The sequence below is a fragment of the Hyperolius riggenbachi genome, chromosome 9, assembly GCF_040937935.1.
Source record: "Hyperolius riggenbachi isolate aHypRig1 chromosome 9, aHypRig1.pri, whole genome shotgun sequence".
NCBI classification, from domain to species: domain Eukaryota; kingdom Metazoa; phylum Chordata; class Amphibia; order Anura; family Hyperoliidae; genus Hyperolius; species Hyperolius riggenbachi.
The window spans coordinates 9,665,844-9,690,631 of record NC_090654.1 but is presented as its reverse complement, the minus strand read 5'-3'; the positions used below and the strand labels follow the sequence as shown (position 1 = coordinate 9,690,631).

General features: G+C 46.1%; 1 protein-coding gene across 1 annotated transcript in view; it reads left to right on the top strand.

Annotated features, from left to right (window-relative positions):
* The window catches only part of CHL1 (cell adhesion molecule L1 like), a 444,338-nt gene that overhangs the window by 353,015 nt on the left and 66,535 nt on the right, over positions 1-24,788 (top strand). The window contains 1 exon segment of the mRNA XM_068251901.1: positions 18,982-19,135. Coding sequence (XP_068108002.1) covers positions 19,015-19,135 — 121 coding nt within the window. The 5' untranslated portion in view covers positions 18,982-19,014.

The following is a 24,788-nucleotide window of genomic DNA, read 5'->3' as shown; positions in this document are numbered from 1 at the left end:
AAATATTTCTGCTGGTTTCCATCTTTACTGTTTCTCTGTGATGCGCTTTTTTTTTTTTCTTACCTAACTCAGTGTTAATTCCTCTCCCCCCACCCCCTACTGCCCCAGCTTACTGTCACTCCCACAGCAACCATCACCTAGACAACAGGCTTACATCACTGTGTAAAATCTTCAAAGGTTCAAAGGCAGGAGGGGTTCAATTACCTTTTGGTCACAGTGTCCATATCTTATCCACAGTAGGAAGCTTCCAATCATTTGCATACTGAGATAGGCTTGTAACTGAAGCTAAAAATAAAAAAATATATACTGACACTGCACAGTTCACGCAGTTAGGCAAAGGCACCCAAACCAGGTAAAAAGAAGAAAGAAATTGGGGGATAACATATATTTGGGGGCACTAACTATTTTGGGCAATTTTTTATTTTTTGGATGTAACAACCCCCTTTAAAGAGAACCCGAGGTGGGTTCTGACAATGCTATCTGCACACAGGGGCTGGGTCTGCCTATACTGCCCAGCCTCTGTTGCTATCTCAATCCCCCTAAGCCCCCCCTGCGCTCTGCTATGCCCCATAAATCACAGCCGCGCTGTCGACACGCAGCGGGCTGTGTTTACCTCTGTATTGTCACTTTTGCCGCCTCCTGCATAGCTCCGGTCCCCGCCGCCTCCCTTCCCTCCAATCAGCGGGGAGGGAAGGGATGCGGGGCTATGCAGGAGGCGGAGGGAGCGGCGAACATGACAGTACAGAGGTAAACACAGCCCGCTGCGTGTCGACAGCGTGGCTGTGATTTATGGGGCATAGCAGAGCGCAGGGGGGGCTTAGGGGGATTGAGATAGCAACAGAGGCTGGGCAGTATAGGCAGACCCAGCCCCTGTGTGCAGATAGCATTGTCAGAACCCACCTCGGGTTCTCTTTAAGGGGCATTTAATAAAAATTACTTACACTTGACTTACATGACTAGGTGGACAGGGCGGAATGATTAAAGTCATAAAAATTTAGACTTGAAGGGGATTCAACCTCCCTCAAATTCCCCTTCTAGAATCAGGTGCTACCAGTGCCTTAGAACTAATCTCAGCTTGTTATGTGGTGCAGCCCACTGAGTTTTCCTGCACAAGAAGCTTTTCATGGTGCAAATATATTCAGCTTTGTGGAAAGCAATGTGTAATACTGTGGCTGGAGCTATTGCTAGCCTCTCCCGTTAACATCAGGAGCTTGTAGCAAGAAAACAGGAACTTCCATCGGCGTCCCCCTCAGCTTTTATCACCAGCCACTATAGCTGTCAGCAGGAGGCGTGGTGACAGCAGGAGCACCTCACAGCTTCAATAAATGCTTTTTTACATAAATAAAAATTTGTAAATGATCTGCACCCATTTCTGAATTCCACTGCTGCATGGTGATCATTATCTGACTTGGTTAGTGTGACACAAAATAATTATGATTGATTGAGCCTGATTACTACGGTATATCAAGTTTAATAAGCAACTTTACAAACAGGTAGTGAATGTGGCGTAGCAATAGGGGGTGCAGAGGTAGCGACCGCAACGGGGCCCTTGGGCCAGAGGGGCCCTGTGGGGCCCACCCTCAACCACAGAATTATCTCTCTATTGGTCCTATGCTGGTAATAATCACGTCTATAGGTGCTTTTATTAGTAGTAATCATTAACAAACTGTTCCCCATCCCCTCCTTGCCCCTCTGACATTGTGGTTGTCCTTGGCAGGTTCTGGTGCACCGTAGGAATTGTTATGTATAGAGTGTTGGGGGGCTCCATGCAAAACGTGCACTGGGGCCCAGAGCTCCTTAGCTACGCCACTGGGTAGAGATGTAGTTATGGGTATTGGTCAGGAGGAGCAAGATTCCAGAAACGAAGAATAAGCGCCATGCATGTGCGCTGTCCAACCAAGTGCCTTATTAGGGAAAAATATCGGACAACATCTGATTCCCAGCGATCCAGCGCAGTCTTTATCCTGTGCCGGTCACTGTACGGACACTGTGCTTCCCGCCTCCTGGTCTAGCCCCTCTAGTAAAATTGTATATCAATTCCCGAGTCCATGTGGGAGCTCACTCCACCACAATACAGCTGGGAAACTAAAATACATCAGTAGGAAGTGCTCCTTGTGTTTAAAGTGTAACTGTCAGGCATAAAATCCAAAATCAATTCTTTATTTTTATCTGGTAAACAAGTAATAAGGATGCTAACCAGGCACTTTTACTTTTCTTGTTGATAAATGATCATTCCCCAGTTTACCTGGCTCTTATTTGGTACATTGCCGCATAAAGGAAGTTGCAGGGCATGCTGGTGTGATGATCCGCTCGGCTGGCTGCACAGGCAGACAGCTGTTTGACCATTCCTTGTGTCTGAGGGATGCAGGTCTCTGGATAAGAGACCTGGCTTTGTCTTGCAAGTTCCAGACCTGCTCTGTTGCTGAGGGATTTGCATACATTGGTTATGCAAATCATCTAGCTGCTGGCAGTATAAAGGTTGGGATTACCCACAGTCCTTTGCTGGTCATTTCTTCAGGGTTTGTTGTAAACACTCCTAGAGTGTCAGCCATGCCATTTCTTGTTAAAGTTATCTTAGAGTAATTCTCGGAACTGTACTAGGCAGTTCCTAGTGCAGTTAGATTGCATATCTGTTTTGTCTGTCTGTTGCAATTGTCCTGTCCCAGCGGTGGTCGACAGGAAATCGTTCTGTTTGTCTGGGTGCTAACCAAGGCAGCGGTTGCTACCGGTAGCCCCTTCTGATCTGTCTTGCTAGGATCGCACTAGTCTTGCGCTAGCGCTGTGGATCCTTCTGTTCTGTTTTCCTGGATCGCACTAGCCTCTAGCGGTAGTGCTGTGGATACTTCTGATCTGTCTTGCCTGGATCGCACTAGCCTTGAGCTAGTGCTGTGGATCCTTCTGTTCTGTTTTCCTGGATCGCACTAGCCTCTAGCGGTAGTGCTGTGGATCCTTCTGATCTGTCTTCCCTGGATCGCACTAGCCTTGAGCTAGTGCTGTAGATCCTTCTGTTCTGTTTTCCTGGATCGCACTAGCCTCTAGCGGTAGTGCTGTGGATCCTTCTGATCTGTCTTGCCTGGATCGCACTAGCCCCTAGCGGTAGCGGCAGTGGATCCTTCTGATCTGTAATCGTGTTCCTGAACTCGGATCGCACTCGCTCTGGCAGAAAGAGCAGTGGATCCTTCCTCCCTTATTCCTGTTTTCCGTTGTAACGCTTGTGGGATTCTCTCCGTGATCAGCGCACAGGACGTGCGCTGACACTGTGGAAATCCTCCACAAGCGTATAATTTGAGGGAACCCAGCAAAAGGTGCAACGCACCTGTAGAGGGAAATTCCTGTCGGCAGGTGGAGCTGTGGAGTGCAGAGGAACAGCTCCTCTGCCCTGCCACAGACGCCAGACAGGAATTGCACGAAGGGAAGAAACGCAGGGCAAGATAGCCCTGAAAGAGAGAGATCAACGCGACAGAGGGTATGTGTGTCCACCAATCTAGTTGCCACCCTGCGATGATGAACACACAACCATGAAGATCAGGTGAGAAGGCAATCGCCAGAGATGGCGATTGCTAACAGCGACACAAGACAGAATAAGCACAGATGAGGAATGTATGTATGTCCACCAATCTAGCCGCCAACCTGCGACGGCGGACACACAACGGAGGAAACCAAGTGAGAACACAATTGCAAGAGAAGCGATTGCGAAAGAGAATGAGCACAGGGACAGAATGTATGTATGTGCCCCAATCTAGTCTCCAATCCGCGACGGTGCACACACAACAGCAGAAACAAAGTAGGAACGCAATCGCGAGAGAGGCGATTGCCAGAGGTGACACAAGACTTAAGCAAGACAGGGCATGAGAGTAGCAAAGGCACAGTAATCATACAATGAGAAGATAAGGAAAATAACAAACGCTAACTAAATGCAAACACCGCACTCATTCGCAACAGTGCACGCGTTTATGCGCGGTCTCCGCGTGTTAAGCACAACAGAGACAAGCACGCCTAACTAACCACCGACAGACAAACATGAAACAGAGGACGCGAGCGCTTGCTTAACGGTTACCTCACCGAGCCTCCAGCAAGCGTTCGTAGCAGACAAGACAGATACACGAAAACAGGAATAAGTGAGAGATACGATCCACTGCTCTTTCCGTCAGAGCAAGTGCGACCCAAGTATAGAAACACTGCGAGCTGTATCCATTGCTCTTTCCGTCAGAGCAAGTGCGATCCAAGTACAGCAAGAGAGTTGCAGACCAGAAGGATCCACAGCCGCTACTGCTAGAGGCTAGTGTGATCCAAGCACGACAGACAGACAGAACAGGCAATACAAATAATACAATCCTGACTGCTCTAGCAAGGATGCCTAGTGCAGTCCCAGGAATTACTCTAAGCTAATCTTCAAACAATAAGCATGGCTGACACTCCAGGAGTGTTTCACAGGACAAACCCTTATGACCAGCGAAGGTCTGTGATATCACATGGTATATATAGAGCAAGCCTACAAAGGATGTGGCTAGGCAATTTGCATGACAAACGTATGCAAATTCCTCAGCAGCAGCAAGCTGCAAAACTGACAAAAGGTCTCTCTTCCAGAGACCTGCAGAATGCAGACCTGAACAGTGGTCAAAAAGCTGCCTGCCTGCCTGTGCAGGCAGCTGAGCGAATCATTACATCCGTTTGTCTGTTTTGTCTGATACGAACGCTTGCTGTAGGCTCGGTGAGGTAACCGTTAAGCAAGCGCTCGCGTTCTCTGTTTCGTGTTTGTCTGTCGGTGGTTAGTTAGGGTAGCGTGCTTGTCTCTGTTGTACTTATCACGCGGAGACCGCGCTGTAAACGCGTTCGCTGTTGCGAATGAGTGCGGTGTTCGCGTTTAGTTAGCGTTTGATATTTTCTTTATCATTCTCATTGTATTATTTGCTGTGCCTTTGCTCCTCTTGTGTTCTGTTCTAGTCTGTCTTGTGTCACTTCTGGCGATCGCCATTCTCGCAATCGCATTCCTACTTTTGTTTCTGCCGATGTGTGTTCACCGTCGCAGGGTCGCGACTAGATTGGTGAACACACATTCATCCTGTACCTGTGCTCTTTCTCTTAAGGGCTGTTCAGCCCGCATTGTCTTGATCTGTACAATCCCCATCTGGCATCTGTGGCTGTGCAGCGGTTGTACTCGTCTGCACTCCACAGCGCCATCTGCCGGTGGGAATTGCCCTCTACTGGTGCTTGCACCAAAGCTGGGTTCCCCCCTTCATACGCTTGTGGCGGATTTCCACCGTGTCACGCCTTGTGCGCTGATCACGGAGATTATTCCGCAATCGTTACAGCTGGGTTTTCTTTTTTTCTTCTTTACTTTCCCCTCAGACTTAAAGGACACCCAAAGCGAAAATAAACTAATGAAATAAACTATTGTATCTATCTTCCTTCTCCTAAAAATGACTTTAAAAGATATTCCACAGTTTTATTTTATGTTTAAATCTGCTTTGTAAGTTTTAACTGTTTTACTGTAAGAAACGAACATGGGGTGCATAATAATACAGACACCATTATACACGATACATAATTAGTGACAAAATACAAAAATTATACAAAATACAAAATACAGAATTGTAAATAACAGTGATAAAAGTAACGTTAAATAAAATGTATAATAATTTTCAAGACACAAAAGGGGAGAGAGCCCTACCCTTGCGAGCTTACATATATATGCATTATATGCATTTTATCTGACAACTTTTTCACAATGCATTGCTAGGGAAAGTTAAAGGGCAATTACTGCAAAAAAAATTGTAAAATTTAAAATACCTATAAACACATACAAATAAGAAGTACACTTCTCCCAGATTAAAATGAGCCATAAATGACTTTTCTCCTATGTTGCTGTCACTTACAGTAGGTAGTAGAAAAGTGACAGAAGTGACAGGTTTTGGACTATTGACTAGTCCATCTCTTCATGGGGGATACTCAGCATGGCCTATATTCTTTATAAAGACCCTCCATGAAAATAATTTATACAAAGATGCTGGCCAGCCTCCCTGATCGCTGCACACTATTTTGGCAGTTGGACGGAGCAACTGCCATTCACTAAGTGCTTTTGAAAATAAAGAAAACCCTGAGAACTTCCCATGAGGAGATGGGCTAGTCCAAAACCTGTCAGTTCTGTCAGATTTCTACTACCAACTGTAAGTGACAGCAACATAGGAGGAAAGAAATTTATGGCTCATTTTACTCTGGAAAAAAATGTACTTCTTATTTATATATGTTTACGTGTCTTTTAAATTTGTAAAATGTTCATGATAGTGGTCGTTTAAAGCAGGGGTCCCCAACCACCGGGCCGCGGCCCACTACCGGTCCGTTGGCAGTTTACCTCCGGGCCGCGGCGTGTCTGGCCTCTCGCCCCTCCCCCCCCCTCTACTAGCTATACTGAGCACTATACTAGGTATACTGGGCACTATACTAGCTATACTGGGCACTTTACTATCTATACTGGGCACTATACTAGCTATACTGGGGCACTATACTAGCTATACTGGGCACTATACTAGCTATACTGGGCACTTTACTAGCTATACTGGGCACTATACTAGCTATACTGGGGCACTATACTAGCTATACTGAGCACTATACTAGCTATACTGGGCACTATACTAGCTATACTGGCACACTATACTAGCTATACTGAGCACTATACTAGCTATACTGGGCACTATTCTAGCTATACTGGGGCACTATGCTAGCTATACTGGGCACTATACTAGCGATACTGGCACACTATACTAGCTATACTGGGGCACTATACTAGCTATACTGGGCACTATACTAGCTATACTGGCACACTATACTAGCTATACTGGGGCACTATACTAGCTATACTGGGCACTATACTAGCTATACTGGCACACTATACTAGCTATACTGGGGCACTATACTAGCTATACTGGGCACTATACTAGCTATACTGGCACACTATACTAGCTATACTGGGGCACTATACTAGCTATACTGGGCACTATTCTAGCTATACTGGGGCACTATGCTAGCTATACTGGGCACTATACTAGCTACACTGGCACACTATACTAGCTATACTGGGGCACTATACTAGCTATACTGGGCACTATACTAGCTATACTGGCACACTATACTAGCTATACTGGGGCACTATACTAGCTATACTGGGGCACTATACTAGCTATACTGGGCACTATACTAGCTATACTGGCACACTATACTAGCTATACTGGGGCACTATACTAGCTATACTGGGCACTATACTAGCTATACTGGGCACTATACTAGCTATACTGGGCACTATACTAGCTATACTGGGCACTTTACTAGCTATACTGGGCACTATACTAGCTATACTGGGGCACTATACTAGCTATACTGAGAACTATACTAGCTATACTGGGCACTATACTAGCTATACTGGCACACTATACTAGCTATACTGGGGCACTATACTAGCTATACTGGGCACTATACTAGCTATACTGGCACACTATACTAGCTATACTGGCACTATACTAGCTATACTGGCACACTATACTAGCTATACTGGGGCACTATACTAGCTATACTGGGGCACTATACTAGCTATACTGGGCACTATACTAGCTATACTGGGCACTTTACTAGCTATACTGGGCACTATACTAGCTATACTGGGCACTATACTAGCTATACTGGGCACTATACTAGCTATACTGGCACACTATACTAGCTATACTGGGCACTTTACTAGCTATACTGGGCACTTTACTAGCTATACTGGGCACTATACTAGCTATACTGGGGCACTACCTACCCATACTGGTCACTATTTTGGTCAGAAAGTGGTCCCCGGGCCGGAAAAGGGGACCCCTGGGTTAAAGGGGAACTGAAAAGAGAGGTATATGGAGGTTGCCATGTTTATTTCCTTTTAAGCAATACCAGTTGCCTGGCAGCCCTGCTGATCCTCTGCCTCAAATACTATTAGCCATAGCCCCTGAACAAGCATGCAGCAGATCAGGTGTTTCAGACTTTAAAGTCAGATCTGACAAGACTAGCTGCATGCTTGTTTCTGGTGTTATTCGGATACTACTGCAGAGAAATAGACCAGCAGGGCTGCCAGGCAACTGGTATTGATTAAAAGGAAATAAACATGGCAGCCTCCATATAACTCTTACTTCAGTTCCCCTTTAAAGCACCTCAGTTTTTCAGCATATAGTGTAAAAGAGGCCTTAAAGGACTCCTGCAGTGAAAGGGATATGGAGGCTGACATTTATTTCCTTTTAAACTATGCAGATTGCCTCATATAATAATAATTTGGGGCGTGGCTACAAGTGCTTTCCAAAAATAATGTTATTGTGTGACTTGTATATCATTTAATATATTAAATATATATCAATTCATGTAATAAAATGGTTTCTGTAACGCACATGTAGCCGTGCCCTAATTATTGTTATAGGAGGTGTGATGCTTAATACGGGGGTGACTCCTCCTCTGTTCAGAGTGCTGCATGAAACACTGGTGACCGCTTGCTATTTACTTTTTTTGTAAATGCAGATTGCCTGGCTGTCCTGCTGATCCCCTGCCTCTAATACTTTTACCCATAGCCCCTGAACAAGCATGCAGCAGATCAGGTGCTCTGACTGAAGTGTGACTGCATTAGCTGCATCCTTGTTTCAGGTGTGTGATTCAGACACTACTGCAGCCAAAGAGATCAGCAGGACTGCAAAGCAACTGGTATTGTTTAAAAGGGATACTTAAGTCTGATGAAAAAAAAAGATTTTTACTCACCCGGGGCTCCCCTCAGCCCCCTGCAGCTGAACGGTGCCCTCGCCGTGTCCCTCCGATGCACCTGGTCTCGCCGGCGGCCACTTCCGGTTTGCCCGTCACTGGCCGACAGGCTGGGAACGCGGCTGATTATCCGCGTCCCCGGCCGCAATAGCGCCCTCTATAATGCTATTGCGTCCGGGGACGCGGGTAATCAGCCACGTTCCCAGCCTGTCGGCCGGTGACGGGCAAACCGGAAGTGGCCGCCGGCGAGACCAGGTGCATCGGAGGGACACGGCGAGGGCACCGTTCAGCTGCAGGGGGCTGAGGGGAGCCCCGGGTGAGTAAAAGTCTTTTTTTTTATCAGACTTAAGTATCCCTTTAAAGCACAATCTCCTATTCATTCCTACTGGCAATGATAAATTTGACCAGGTGAACCAGGGCCCTAAATATAACGAGGATATTAAAAAACACATACAAAAGGAACACTGAGAGCCTAATCTAGTGGGGTAGGTATTGGAGTGAATATTAGAGATACTCACAAACAATACAATACAATACAATAACATTTGTAAAGCGCTTTTCTCCCATAGGACTCAAAGCGCCAGGGTTACCTTCCAGGTAACCACTGTCAATGCAGGTGAGGAGATGAACTACTTGCCGACCGTGTCACGCCGCTGATGCGCGCGCATCTCCACCTGGTAGGTGGAGCTCCGCCTTCAGTCTCCCAGCAGCAATCGCCGCTAGGAGACTGTCAGGAGGCGAAACAGCCGTCTTTTTACTCCATACAGCGCTGCGGTCTAAGGCAGCGCTGTACTGGGAACAGCCGTGTGACACAGCTGTCCCCTCCAGAGGCTCAGGGGTGATCGGCTGTTATAGGCTGAAGCCTATGACAGCCTATCACAGTGATTGGCTGGTGGGGGGATGGAGGGCGGGATTATAAAAAAAACGCGCCTGGTGCATCACTGACTCAATACTGTTTATACCCCAGTTTATTGCCTGATGAAGCGGGTTATACCTGCGAAACGCATTGCAGCACTTTTTGGGAGTATACAATAAATGTATGGTTTTTTAAAAAAATCTACAATTATTGTGTCTGCTTCTAGGAGGTACCGTAAGTCCACCACTGCCTCCCAAGCATTTTTTTTTTAATTTTTACTTTATTTTATCCTGTTGGCACCTCTGTTCTCTATCTACATAAAAAAAAAAACCACATGCTAAGCATAAGTAATAAATGCTATAAGGTAGGCCTTGTATTTTAATGAAGCAAGAAGGGATCTGAGGAAAAGCAGGCGGTCCTCACTGATGAAGATGTTTAGATGCAGAGTTGCCAGACTTTACCTGCTGATATTCCCAAGCAGAGAAGTCGTATTGTATTTAAATCTGGATCTCCATCTCTCTCTCTCTGTATCCAAGCCATCCGCCTGTTCAGACGTTGCCCTTGTTCTCAGTGGAAGCAGGTGGCAGCAGGAGATCATTGTCTTCCATGAATGGTTCATCAATGGAATGCTGAAGAGCAAACGTAAGGGGCATCAAAGGAGGCACAAAAGAGCCCTCAGAATCCATGGTGGAGTTCTGCACCTTTGATCTGTTCAGAACCAGATTCAGCTGAATGGCATGAGGTCTACTCAACACATAGTGACTACGCATCTTCTTCACCCATGCCTGGCTACCAGTGAGCACACATGGACAACACATGCCCGATTGTCATCACTACAAAGACTTTCTGAAGAGAACGTTTGATGTGAGACACCTTTAGACAAAATTGTAAAAGAAAAACAATGTTCAGATTTCAGAGGGCATTGTGCCAAGACTTACTGTGAGCTGTCCAGTTACTTTCATCGTTGTTGATTCAGGTTCCTGTGGCCTTTCCTGTCATAATGCCACAGCTGGTCATTCTGCTGGACATCACAGTACATATCCAGATACTTCTGATCGTTTTAGACCAAGACTACCAGCCCTGCCAGTAACATATGCTGCACACACTTCCATGTTTACTCCATCTGCCCCCGCACTGGTATTCAACCGTACTGATCATCAGCAGAAGTAAAAGGGTATCATATATATATTACCCTATACCACTGCATTGTCCTTTTGTAACCATATAACTCATTCATAGGACTCAATTCACTACCTTTGTGCAGGGCTGGGTTTGTACTTTATACCGCCCAAGGCCACTATCACCAGCCGCCCCCCTGACAAACAGCCAACCCCCAACCACACAGAAGGGGGACAGAGAAGGGGAAACAGACGGTGGAGAAAAGAGGGAAGTTTATTAAACTATTCAGGAAAGTAAGAAATAATTTTTTCACCCTAATTTCACGTGTTGTAACACACAAATCCTCCATATCATTGTGTGGTGACGAAAAATGACTGCATAAAAAATAAATCAATACATTGCAGGTAAAAGGTTAAACAAATAAAAGAGAGATCAAGAAATGATTGATATTCACCATGTGATTTGTTCATATTGTTTAATCCACAATCATCCTGCACGTCATCATCTTTACTGCTGGCAGACAGGAAATTAAGAAAGCACCAACTGCGATAATCTATAACCACACCCCCTAACAATGTGATAGGCTAAAAAGCAGTTTTTTTTAATAGATATCCATATGCACAGAGCGAGATACTGGTTGCTTGGCAGTTGGCAACAGCCGTTATTTCCCACAATGCAGCAAGGCTCAGACAGAAAACTGTCAGGACCATGGCCAAGACATCAAACTGTGGGAGGGGTTTCAGCACAATACAGACCCCCCTGATGATCTATTTGAGAACAGGTAAAGATTTATTGTGGGAAAGGGAGTATCAGCTACTGATTGGGATGAAGTTCATCCTTGGTTACAGTTCCTCTTTAATCACCCCCATGGCAAACCTTAAAGAGAATGTGCATGTCAAAATAAAATGCCCCTGGGGTATCCTCACCTCGGTAGGGGAAAGCCTCTGGATCCTATCGAGGCTTCCCCGGTCATCCTGTGTCCCACGGTGGTCTCACTAGACGTCCCCGAACGAATATTTACCTTCCCGGCTCCAGCGCAGGCGCAGTTGTGGCTGTCGGCTCGGAAATAGACAGAAATAGCCGATCTCTGGTAGAGCGGACCCAACTAGGATTGGATATTTCCGCCTATTTCCGAGCCAAGAGCCACAATAGCGCCCCTGCTGGAGCCGGGAAGGTAAATATTGCACAGCCTGACAAATTGTCGGCTTTGCAGTGCGAGGTCCAGAGCGAGAGCACCAGGGGATGGAGGAGGACAGCGGAAGCCTCGATAGTATCCAGAGGCTTTCCTCTCCCCAGAGCTTTTTCCACTGCAAATTGCTAAAAAGTTAATCTAAAAAAAACCACAAATTATCTTATATGGAGAGAACTCAGGAGAAATAGTGAATTGCATATAGGCCTGGCTGCTAAAGGGGTTCTGTGGATCTCTAAAAAAACAAAAACTGACACTTACCTGGGACTTCCATCAGCCTCCTGCAGCTGTCCTGTCCCACGCCGTTCTCCTACAATCCTTCACCGCCAGTCCAATTATTCGTCTGATGCTACTGTGGCTGCGCAGCCGTGGCCACGCACGTGCTCGCTCCCGCGCGCGTCTACAGGAGCTTACTGTGCAGGCGCAGTACGAGAGAACCTCATAGTGCTCCTGCGCAGTAAGCTCCCAGAGACGTGAGCGGGAGCGAGCACTATTCGTCTAGTAAGACGAATAATTGGACCGTGACCGGCGGCGGAGGATTGTAGGACGGCGCGGGACATGACAGCCATAGGGGGCCGATAGGAGCCCCAGGTAAGTGTCAGTTTTTGTTTTTTAAAGATCCACAGAACCCCTTTAAGCCTGGAACACACATCCAAGTTTAACTGGCCAATATTTGGCCAATTTTACCACCTCCATGTAGTATGAGAGCTCACCCACACAATCTGTTCCTAGTATTCACTATCTGTTGACCTTCACCCTACGTGGAGAAAATTGGTCAATCTTTATTGGATGTGTGTACCAGGCTTCTGAAACAACATGAGCTGTCTCGGTTATATGAGAATGAAGTCAGTTGGTCTTCGGGAATCTTATTTTTCACCCAGCGATTCTTTGAGCGTTGCTGTTTTCTGGCACGGTGGATAAAGCGAGTGCGGACACGCTTGGAATTCATTCTGCAGTTTTCGCTCCTTAGAGCCGTGTAGAGCAGGCAGAGAAGTCTCTGGAGCGACGAGGGCTGATTTCCTGAGCTCTGCGCGATATTAGCTCAGCTTACTTCCTGTCCGACAAGCGATATTCGCCGCTCAGCCAGCGATTCATGGGGATTTGTCAACATAAAACCCGGATTGGATTGTAAAACGCATTCAGTGAATAACGGCGGCGTGTAACGACTGCATGCTTCACGTGTGGCCGGCACGCCGCCACGTGTCAGACGCACCGCCGTGCACACATCGTGTATGTTACTGTAATCTGCATGGATGAATAACTCTTGCTCATGCATGATAGTCTGGGAATTAAATGTGTCTAAAGGTGGCCACACACCATACAATTTTTTTAAAATATCTGTTCAATTTAAGAATTGCAATAAATTTTTCTGACTGATTGTATCATTTCAAAAATCTGACCAATATACCACACACCTGTGTTCATTTTTTCCAAATTATGATAAAAATGATTAGAAACTCAAATGAAAAAAAAAATATTTCTGGAGATCCAATCATATTTATCGAATTTCCGTAAAATCGGATCATTTTATTGGATTGTGTGTGTGTGGTCACCTTAAAGGCTAGGTTCAGAGATGGCATTGCGTTTCCTGTAACAGCAAGATCGCAGCGGGAAAGTCACTCCTCATGTTACCCACACGTTGGTCACATACAGAGAAGCAGGTGCATCGTTAGTGCAAGCCCATTTGTCACCGTCACTCTACCCCAGGGGTCAGGAACCTTTTTGGCTGAGAGAGCCATAAACGCCACATATTTTAAAATGTAATTCCGTGGGAGCCATACAATATGTTTCAAACTGGGACAGTAGGGCTCACATCCCTGTTGCCATGGTGAGGTGTATACAGTTGATCCTCCGGGCAGTGGAAGTGTCAGACACGTCTTCAGCTTCTCTTGGGTTTCAACAACATTAGGAATTTCCCCGAGAGCCAGACAGGAGAAATACCGACTAACAGCTTGTACAATTAGCTAGCTGACTTGGGGGTTGATTCACTTTGTAGGACGAGATCCCCACACTTTGGCCCAATAGGCTGCCTGTCAAGTGACAGACAGCCTATTGGGCCAATCAAAGTGCAGGGATCTCATTCTACAAAGTCACTGGACCTGACAGGGTCCAGAGTGGGACATTTGGAGCAGCTGTTCATTTTGGGGTAGTGTGAGTAAGTTACCAGTGCATACTTCAGCAGTTGGGTGCACTACTTTGAAAATGTTACTTGCGCTGCCACACTGAGCTGCGCTGCTTGAGCCGTGTATATTAGTGAATTAACCCCTACTGATTTGTCTGTGAGCCATATGTAGCCATCAAAAGAGCCACATCTGGCTCCCCAGCCATAGGTTCCCTGGTGCCCCAAGGCGCCGGGATCTTTTAGGATCCTAGCACCGCCCCTGCAGTGAAGTATACAGTCAATGAAACGTATGCCTCATTTATTACTGTTAACGCAAGCGCTATGCGGTAACTCCCAGCATGCAGTGCGTCACGATTCTACACGGCATTATACTGCACGGTGAAAGTTGCATATTGATTTTTTTTACCGTATTTTTTACAATATACTGCACATTGATTTTTAATGGATTCCAGCAGTGGCTCCAGCGTACGAATAGCTCTGGGTTCCTGCGCAGGCGCGGCTGTACTTGTGCAAGCGCAGTACGGCCATGCTTGTGCTTGCAGAGGAGTGGCCTTGATCATACTTCTGACAATAATCCAGTGGCTCCCCTGTCTTTGGTAAGTATTTCCTCCTTGACCCAACTTTTGGCTCAGGTACATTGATTAACATCCAATGTGAGTAGAGTGATCGAATCTGCAGGCAATCTGATGGAAAAATCGATGTGTGTATAGGCTCCTTTAAAGAAATAATTCCTAGTGGCTGCCTTTCCATCCTCGTCGCTTGTAGTTGTCAGGGACACAGAAAATCTGGGAGTGTTGTTTGGGATTATTTCAATATATTTAAAGGACAACTGAAGTGAGAGGGATATAGAGGCTGCCATATTTATTTCCTTTCAAACAATACTAGTTGCCTGGCTGCCCTGCTGATTTATTTGGCTGCAGTAGTGTCTGAATCACACACCTGAAACAAGCATGCAGTCACACTTCAGTCACAGCACCTGATCTGATGCATGCTTGTTCAGGGGCTGTGGCTAAAAGTATTAGAGGCAGAGGCTCAGCAGGGCAGCCAGGCAACTGGTATTGCTTAAAGGACCAATATCACGGATATCTTAAAATACATATAAACACATACAAATAAGAAATACATTTCTTCCAGAGTTAAATGAGCTATAAATTACTTTTCTCCTATGTTGCTGTCACTCACAGTAGGTAGTAAATATCTGACAGAACTGACAGGTTTTGGACTAGCCCATCTCCTCATGGGGGGTCTCACGCTTTTCTTTATTTTCAAAACCACTTACTGAAGTGAATAGCAGTTACTCAGTCCTACTGCCAAAATAGTGTGCAGTGAGCAGGGAAGCTGGGCAGCATATTTGTATATATCCTTTTCAGGGAGTGTCTTTGTTAATCGTAAAGGCCGTGCTGAGAATCCCCCATGAAAAGATGGACTAGTCAGAAACCCGTCCGTTCTGTCAGATTTCTACTACCTACTATAAGTGACCGCAACATAGGAGAAAATACGTTTATTTTTTTTTATTTTTTTTTACTCTGGAAGAAATGTACTTCTTATTTGTATGTGTTTACATATATTTTACATTTTCCAATTTCTCACGATAGTGCCAATTGTACTTTAAGGCTACTTTCCCACCAGGACGTTGCGTTTAGGGGACGTTATAGGGCACATAACATGCCCCTAACGCATCGCCTGGTGCTCTCTGGTGTGGACGTCAGAGTGAGCCGCGTTGTGCAGCTCACTCTGGCGTCTGTGATGCCGTGATGCGCACTCTTGGACACATGCGGCATCACGTGGTCCCGCCCGGCCAATCGCCGCACAGAGCAGCCGCTCCAGGAAGTAAACACTGCACGTCACTGAGTGCAGTGAATATTAATTAGCCATGTGCCCGGCTGCTCTCCCCTCCTCCCCAACACTACTGAGCATGTGCAAACAGTCTAACGCGGCTTAGCCACACATAACGCACAGCATGCAGCACTCTCAACGGATGTGCTGCGTTACAATGTAACGCAACGTGGGCACTGTGAATGGGCTGATTGATTTTTCATTACTGTGCGGTGGGGCTGTGTTACAGGCTGTACTAACGTGCGCCTGTAACGTCTTAGTGTGTAAGCAGCCTAACAGGAAGTAAATATGGCAGCTTCCATACCCCTCTTGCTTCAGTTGTCCTTTAATATACTTGACATTATTAGTCCTCTGTTTTTTGGGGTGGATTGACTGTGAAGTAATCTTATTTGCGAAGCATCCTCAGTTACCAGGACGCCACACAGCGCTCAGCTAAACCTCCGCTGTGCGTCTGCCAATGTGTCCCCTCCGCTGTGTACTCTGAGCACTTGGCAGGGTAATAATGGCATCATTTTACAAGTAATTACAGCAGCTAATGGCTAAATGCTGGGTGGATATCCAGAAATGTCGGCGTGGAGAATGGAGGAACCTGTTTTTCTGTCCGCGGGGAAGATGGACTGTGAAGAAGGAACATGCTCTATTCATAGGGAGGTCACAGAGGGACTCCTGAATGCGTTGCACATGCACCGCAGCTGGTAAAAACATGGGGATCTTTTGCCCAGGACGCCCAGGAAACGCTCACATCCTGTGTTTGGCATTTACACCCCATACGCATGTTGCCAGGTGGACAATGGAAACTTATTGGAGAGTGCGGCTCCAGCCAGGTTCGGGGGCCCTTTTAGGGCCCTTTCACAGTAAGGTGGTGCAGTACGGCACAATGAGACGGAAGAGTCATTTTCCCCGCTTCCTCCACGCTAGGACAAAGTTATGTTAACAAGCGTCACTCTGTGTCAGACCGGAAGTCATGTTACTCTAAAGCGACGCTGGGATTTTAGAAATGTTGGCGTTGCAACAATGTGACGCGCAAACGCAGGAGCGTATTTTAACAATATGCTTCCGTGGACATCCGAATCCATGTAACAGGAAGTGTTGGGAAGCACGTGTCACTTCCTGTTTGGCTAGTAGCCAGGCAGGAACACCACGTTTTAAGTTGGTGCTCTCCGAAGGCCTGTCTGGCGGTGCGGCGGGCGCGACACATCGCATCGCTGCCGCCAGTTTGCAGTGTGAAACCGGCCTGAATCTCAGAGCTGTGACTCACCGGTGAAGATACTGTGAGCTCCGAACTTCTGCTTAACACGATAAAGGCCCAAACCATTCATCTGATCATGGGCCAGGAGATGTCCAGATTTCACCCTCCAAACATTTTAAGGTGTGATCGTAATTTGAGTGTATCCAAGTGGAAGCAAAGGGTCGCCTGTAAAGCCTGCTACACACATGCAATTTTGATTGACCAATGACTGGCTGATTTTACCTCCACTGCTGATTTCACCACCTCCATGTAGTATGAGGACCAACAGATTTTGAATACTAGAAACAGATTGGGTTGGTAAGCCCTTGTACTACATGGAGGTGGTAAAATGGCCAATTCTTGGCCAGTCAAAGTTGGATGTGTGTACCAGGCTTAAAGTGTACCTGTAAGGAAATTAAGTGGCCCTACAGGGTACTCGCCTCAGGGAGGGGAAGTATCTGGATATTGCTTTAAAGTGAACCTGAGGTGAGAGTGATATGGAGGCTGCCATATTTGTTTCCTTTTAAAAAATACTAGTTGCCTGGCAGCCCTGCTGATCTATTTGGCTGCAGTATTGTCTGAATTACACCTGAAACAAGCATGCAGCTAATCTTGTCACACTTCAGTCAGAGCACCTGATCTGCTGCATGCTTGTTCAGGGGCTGTGGCTAAACGTATTAGAGGCAGAGGATCAGCAGGATAGCCAGGCAGCTGGTATTGCTTAAAAGTAAATTAATATGGCAGCCTCCATAAAACTTTCACCTCAGGTTCACTTTAAGGATGAAGAATGGTAAGAGGTCAGCATACACTTGCCTCCCAAATAACAATTGGGCAACTTGTCCCCCGTCAAAAAACATGTAACAAGGAAGCAGATTGTCCCCCACATACAATCTAGACAGCATAATAACAAAATGAGGCAGGCTTTCCCCAAATAACATAATTGAACAGCTTACATGTCTCAGACAACAGATCCCATGATAGACCTATTAACAGATAGTGCTCATCATGACATACCCAGCTAATAGATGGTATGCAGGACTAGGGGTGTGCTGGGGGCGTCATAAGGGGGTGTGGTAGGGGTGTGCTGGGGGCGTCATAAGGGGGTGTGGTAGGGGTGTGCTGGGGGCGTCATAAGGGGGTGTGGTAGGGGTGTGCCTTAAGTGTCCCTCTTTCTCATCTCAAAAAGGTGGGAGGAATGCACCTAAAATATCAGCATTTGGCTGTGCACAAATGTATAGCGAGAGCGGTACCAGCCGCCCAGCACTATCATTAGCCTGCATCTTTACCAGGCGCCCACATTTCCACTCTGTCGCCCAAATACCGATATTTTACGTTGGCGTCTATGGCGGAGGTTAAATCCCACCAATATTAAGATATACAGCGCAGCCTATAGGGGTACCACAAGGCATTCCCACCAGGCCCTGTCCCAGGAAACACCACAAGAAATCCCAGCCTTTCTCAGGGCCTCATTCACAGCATCCAGTGTGTCGCATCATAGAGCAGCGACCACCAGATCCTCAACAAACAAGAACAGAAGATTTACACGTTCGCATAGACTTATTTGTATATTGCTTCCACTGTGATACAACACAGCATTGCTCATTGATTAACGCTGCTTTGTGCATCAGCTCTACAGAAACGTCCCTGGGGAAAGAATCGTCCTTTGATGTGATATATTTGGCTGCGCAGTTTCTGTGACTGTAGTGAAACATTCTATGCTGCTGACATGAAAGTAAAACCTTATAATACCATCCTGTCTGTACACACAGCAGAGGCGGTCTCATTTCTGTGTGGCGTATTGTCTGCTATTTTACACTTTGTGCTGTTTGGTCTTTTAGTAGTGAATACGTCTTTTGTGTCAGCCTGCAGGTGCAGCGGCCGTGTGACGTTCCGAGATGTGCAGGACGAGTAAGAGACACGACCGCCTCAGCGCCAGGAAGATGTTCTGCGGACGCGCCGCCATCTGCCTGCTCTCATTCCTCAAGTGCTTGGAGGCCGTAGAAATACCACTTTCAGGTAAGAATTTTCACTGGGATTTTATTAGAATCTTTCCAGCACAATTCAGCTTTTGATTACATAACTGTTATTGGGGGGAGGGGGGATTAGTTCGGCACGCATGACCTGGTTCACGAAAACTCATCCGGACTGGAGATAAGAGAAGGAAATACTACATGATCTGGTGATATCATATTCACATTGCATTTCTGTACTTTTGGCAATAACATGATAAAAGTACCTGACTGGTTTGGTCCTGTTGCTCCTTGCTGACAGGAGGGAGAGGAGTTACTTTCCCAGCATAGAGCAGATCACCTGACTCCGACCAGCTCCTCCCTCTACTGAGAAAGATCAACCCTTTGTTGCCAGTACTGTAGCTTTGTAAAAAAAAAATTAATGTATTCAGGGAGATAAAATTATCTTGAGCTGCAGTGCTGGTTGGAAAGAGTTAAAGGGAATCTGGGGACAGGGAAGGGGCATAGAGAGGCTGGGAAGGGGCCCTTTCCCCTCTTAGGCTGCCAAAAAGCTGCTGTCAGGGGATTTTGTGGGGGGTGGGGTAGCTGAGAGAAGAGAGAGCAGAGGTTGGCACCTACAGGACACAGGCATGTTGTTAAGAAAGCAACATACCACTGTGTCCCATTTTAACAATTCAAGGCCACCTCGGGTGCACTTTAATGCTGGCCATGAGAGAGAGCAGTCAGAACACAGATTGCTGTATATGTGGGGCTGTATAGCTGTAGACCAGTCAGAGTTCCCATGAGATCCCCGTCCATGGCTGAACCCGCTCACAGTGGGCATCAGGGAGGGTCAGGACTGGAGCATCGGAAGACGGTGGGCTGGACTGATATTGAATCTCGATTTCTTTAGCGTTATAAATCCCCAGATCTCTGTCTGATCATCTGTGGGGTGTGTTGGAAGTCCCATCCATGGAAGTGCTCTCATATAGGATAATGAGTTGTTATTACCTCCATGCAGTTTGCATACATAGCGTGACACGTACAGGATTGGCAATAAGCCGTCGGGGTCTCAGTGTTCCCGGATAGTTTATAGGTCTGAGAGGTAATGAATGATTTGCATGTCTCCTTGCAATTTCTGGCTTCATTTTTTGCATTTACAAGGCACTAAAACAAATGATGATAACACAGTTTCTCCTTTTATCTGAAGATATGGGCTCTAATTTGTTTGGAAGAGAACATTTCTTCTCTTGTAGTCACTCTATTCTTAAAGGACACCTGATATACAGATATACGCTTACAAAGTGGAGAATCAGCCTTAGCTACCAATACTATATGTTTTGCTTTGTATTAAAGAGCAATAACTCTAGATCTTAACTTTGAAGGACAACTGAAGTGGGAGGGATATGGAAGATGCCATATTTATTCCCATTTAACTACTTACTGCACCTGGTGCAGTATAATCACGGCCTGAGAAAACTTCACCTGAAGTCCCAGGGCCATGAATACACGTCTTCAGCGGCAGGCGCAGTTCCCATCTCTTAGATGCCTGCGTCATTGTATCTCTCTGAAGTTACAGTGCCATGCATTACTTCCGATTCACATACTTACCTACGTGAATCGGAAATAATGAGTGAGGACATCTTGTGGCCAAATATTACAACTACATCTTAACACATTTTATTGGATAAAAATACCAACACTTACATCTAAATTTAACTATTTCCCTGCCACACTCCCCCATAGTACCTAAACATTTTTTTTTATATATAGAAAAAAAATTACATTAAAAAAATACATAAATAGTTGCCTAAGGGACTGAACTGTTTTAATATGTCAAAACGGTATACAACTCTTATTTTTTTAATCTCCAGGCTTATAATTAGTGATGGATGCAAACCTGAAAGAAATGCAAGTTTATTTCCAAATAAAATATCGGCACTATACATTGTACTAGGGGAAACATTTTAAACATTGCAATAACCGGGGACAAATGGGCAAATAAAATGTGTGTGTTTTATCCATTTATCCATTTAAGTTTTATTTTAACACTATTTAACCTCCTTAGCGGTAACCCCGTGAGTGACACGGGGTAAGCCGCCAGAGGGTGCCGCTCAGGCCCTGCTGGGCCGATTTACATAATTTTTTTTTTTGCTGGACGCAGCTAGCACTTTGCTAGCTGCGCCAGCACCCCGATCGCCGCCGCCGCGCGCCCGATCGCCGCTATCCGGTGCGGCGCGCCCCCCCCCCCCCCCCCCAGACCCCTGCGCTGCCTGGCCAATCAGTGCCAGGCAGCGCCAAGGCGTGGATCGGGTCTCCCAATGACGTCCCGACGTCGCTGACGTCGGTGACGTCATTACGCCCCGTCGCCATGGCGACGGGGGAAGCCCTCCAGGAAATCCCGTTCTTCGAACGGGATTTCCTGATCGCCTATCGTCGGAGGCGATCGGCGGGGCTGGGGGGATGCCGCTGAGCAGCGGCTATCATGTAGCGAGCCCTCGGCTCGCTACATGATTTAAAAAAAAAAATTTAAAAAAAAACTGCTGCGCTGCCCCCTGGCGGTATTTTTCATACCGCCAAGGGGGTTAATGGCTGAGAACTGAGAAATAATAATTTTTTTCAATTTGTGTCTTATTATTCCAATTAAAATGCTTTTAGAATAATAAATGATAAATTTTAATAAACGATCTGGCCTGCGACTTAGACTAAGTTTTAGATTTTGGCCACATCCGTGATTGAGTTGGACACCCCTGGTTTAAGAGGAAATAAATATGGCAGCCTCTAGATCAGGGCCCTAGGGCAAAATTAGCCTGGGAGGCCCCCCAACAGACACCCCCGACCAAAAAGTGTCATTAGAGGCCCTTTGTTGCAGCCAAATTTCCCTCCTGGGCCCCTGAGCTGGCTGCTGACCCTCCCCCAATCACCTCCCAACTTACCAGACTCTGCAGAGTCCCTGGGGAGCAACAGTTAAGATGGGGAGGGACAACTTGGGGGCCCCTACAGGCTCTGGGGCCCTGGGTCAATTGCCCATTTTTTCCTATGGTAGATTCGGCCCTGCTCTAGATGTAAGTGTCAGATGAGGTAGAAGAAGAGGAGTCATTTAGCAATTCTCACCAGCTTATCTCTCCTGCTGATTGTGCAGTGCAGAGCGACTGAAGAGTAGGGGGGTCTCCCCCTCTGACAGTAAGCTTATGGAGTATAGCAGGTCATCAGTATACAGCGTTAGACCTGCAGATGTTAGTCTAGTACTCACTTACCTCCCAACCTGCTCTCTGCAGCCCACCGATACTCCCGTGCAATGTCTGTGCACTGTATGGAGATTATTATTTTATTAATTTATGTATAGCACATCTTCCGTAGCGCTGTACATAGTACAACACAAATAGAGGGGGGCATAAATACATGAGAAGTTCAAAACTGTACAGACAGGTCATCCAGCAAAACAAATATATACACAGCTGATGTGCGGTGTGAGACCTCACCAATACTGGGACATATTCATATAATAACTTACAGCAGAATAAGAAACACTAGGAGGAGGTCTCTGCCCTTGCAAGCTTTCAGTCTAGAGGAGATTGTCTATTGGCTCCATTCCAGCTGACCACCCTCAGGAGTAGGTATAACAGGGCAGCGATGGCTGGGGAGGGAGGGAGCGGGGTCAGGGTATTATCGCCAGCTGTGTGACATCAGTAAGACTGTCGCCTCAAAGAACCGGTTTTACCAGATTGGGATTTTTTTAGACTAAAAAAAAAATCTGTTATTCAGAAAATGAAGGATGTTTTTTGCAGCAGCAGTATGTGGATCGAAGGACCAAAATGTATCCATTCAGGTCTATAAGAGCTTGTGAGACTGGAAGCAGAGGGACCACCATGACCTCTCTCAGGGGGTGGCCACGGGGGAAATATCCCATCACGTATACCAACAAATTTCCAATCCCACTGGCTGTGCTCTGGTCCAATTATCGGAGCCCTTGCATTTTGCCGAAATTTTTATCGTGGTGCCCCTTTTCCACCGGTGCGATTTGCGGCGATTCGATAAATCGCTGCATGCTGTATATTTTGTCTGCTTGCGATTTGCAGCTATCAGATTTTTCATTAGCTGAAGAAAATTGCTGCAAAAATCTGCACTTGTTTTTAATGAAGGTAATCGGGATCGCAGTGCATTTGCCATCGTGATGTTTGTTGGACTGGAGAAGGGTGCTAAAGGCTGATTCACTACAAGAGCTTGGCTAATGTAACCCTATGAGGGTGTCCTCACAGCAGTGATGCGATTTCAGTAAAATGTAGCATTTTTCTGGAACAAGTCATCTTGAATGGTTCTGCAAAATCTCACATTCCTTCTAAAATCGCTCTGAAAATTGCTCTGCAAAATCACAATCGTTAAGCACTAGAGATTGCATTTTGCATTGTGAACTGAGTCACGGCCTCCAGAAAGTCACATGGCTATGGCAGGCAGACAGCCACGCCCCACATGCGGAGGAGGATGACACGTGCCGACACTACACTGTGGCCCTGGGCAAGTCTTTCATCTCCACTGGAATTTACACGGATTTGTTCGTAAAGAGAAAAAAATGTTTCTGCGGGTATAAATACGTAATATGCAATTGTGAAGCAAACACACTATTAAAAGCTTATCACATCCGAAATGGATTTTGCACTTTAAAGGACAAATGTAGTGAGAGGAATATGGAGGCTGCCATATTTGCTTTTAACGTGTAACTGTCGGGCATAAAATCAAAAATCTATTCTTTATTTTTATCTGGTAAACAAGTAATACGGATGCTAACCAGGCAATCCAAAAGTTAAAATCACTATTACTTTTCTTGTTGATAAATGATCATTCCCCAGTTTACCTGACTCTTATTTGGTACATTGCTGCACAAGGGAAGTTGCAGGGCATGCTGGGTTGTCCTTTTTTTGCTTCTGTACTTCCCCTCAGACATAACTAATGCAGCCTGATTGGCTGAAGCCTCTTTCCCTCCCGTTTTCCCCTCCCACACCTCTGTTCCTCTCTGATTGGCCAATATTTCTTATGCTGAGACAATGCACTTTCTATGGTGGAGGGCGGGCAATGCATACACAATCAGGAAGAGGAGCGTAAGGGAGGAAATTACATCAGGATTGGCTTCAAAATAGCCATAGTTAAAATGGGAAATGCTAAGAAGGATTTTCTCCTTTTTTTTTACTGTAGAAAAATCACTAAGATCAAAATGTAGACAGTATAATACATATGTTATGTAAGTAGAGCAAGTATTTATCTACTTATGTATGTGTTTTGATATTGTTTTCTGAGATAGTATGGCTGAAAGCTCCTCTTCAAGCAACACCAGTTGCCTGCTGATCTATTTGGCTGCAGTCATGTCTGAATAACACTGCTGCATGCTTGTTCAGGGTCTATGGCTGAAAGTATTGAGGCAGAGGATCAGCAGGGCTCATCAGTCTCTCAGCAGCGATCACCGCTAGGAGACTGTTAGATGGCGAAGGCGCCGTCTATTTACAGTGTACAGTGCTGTGATGTAAGGCAGCGTTGTACTGGGGACAGCCGTGTAACATGGCTGTCCCCCTGGGAGACAGGAGAACAATTGGCCCTCATAGGCTGAAGCCTATGACAGCCGATTGCGCTGATTGGCTGGCGAGGGAGGGAGGGGATAATAGAAAAAAAAATAGCAATATTTATTGTTAAAAAAAACGACATAAATATTTATTAATAAATCAATAAAC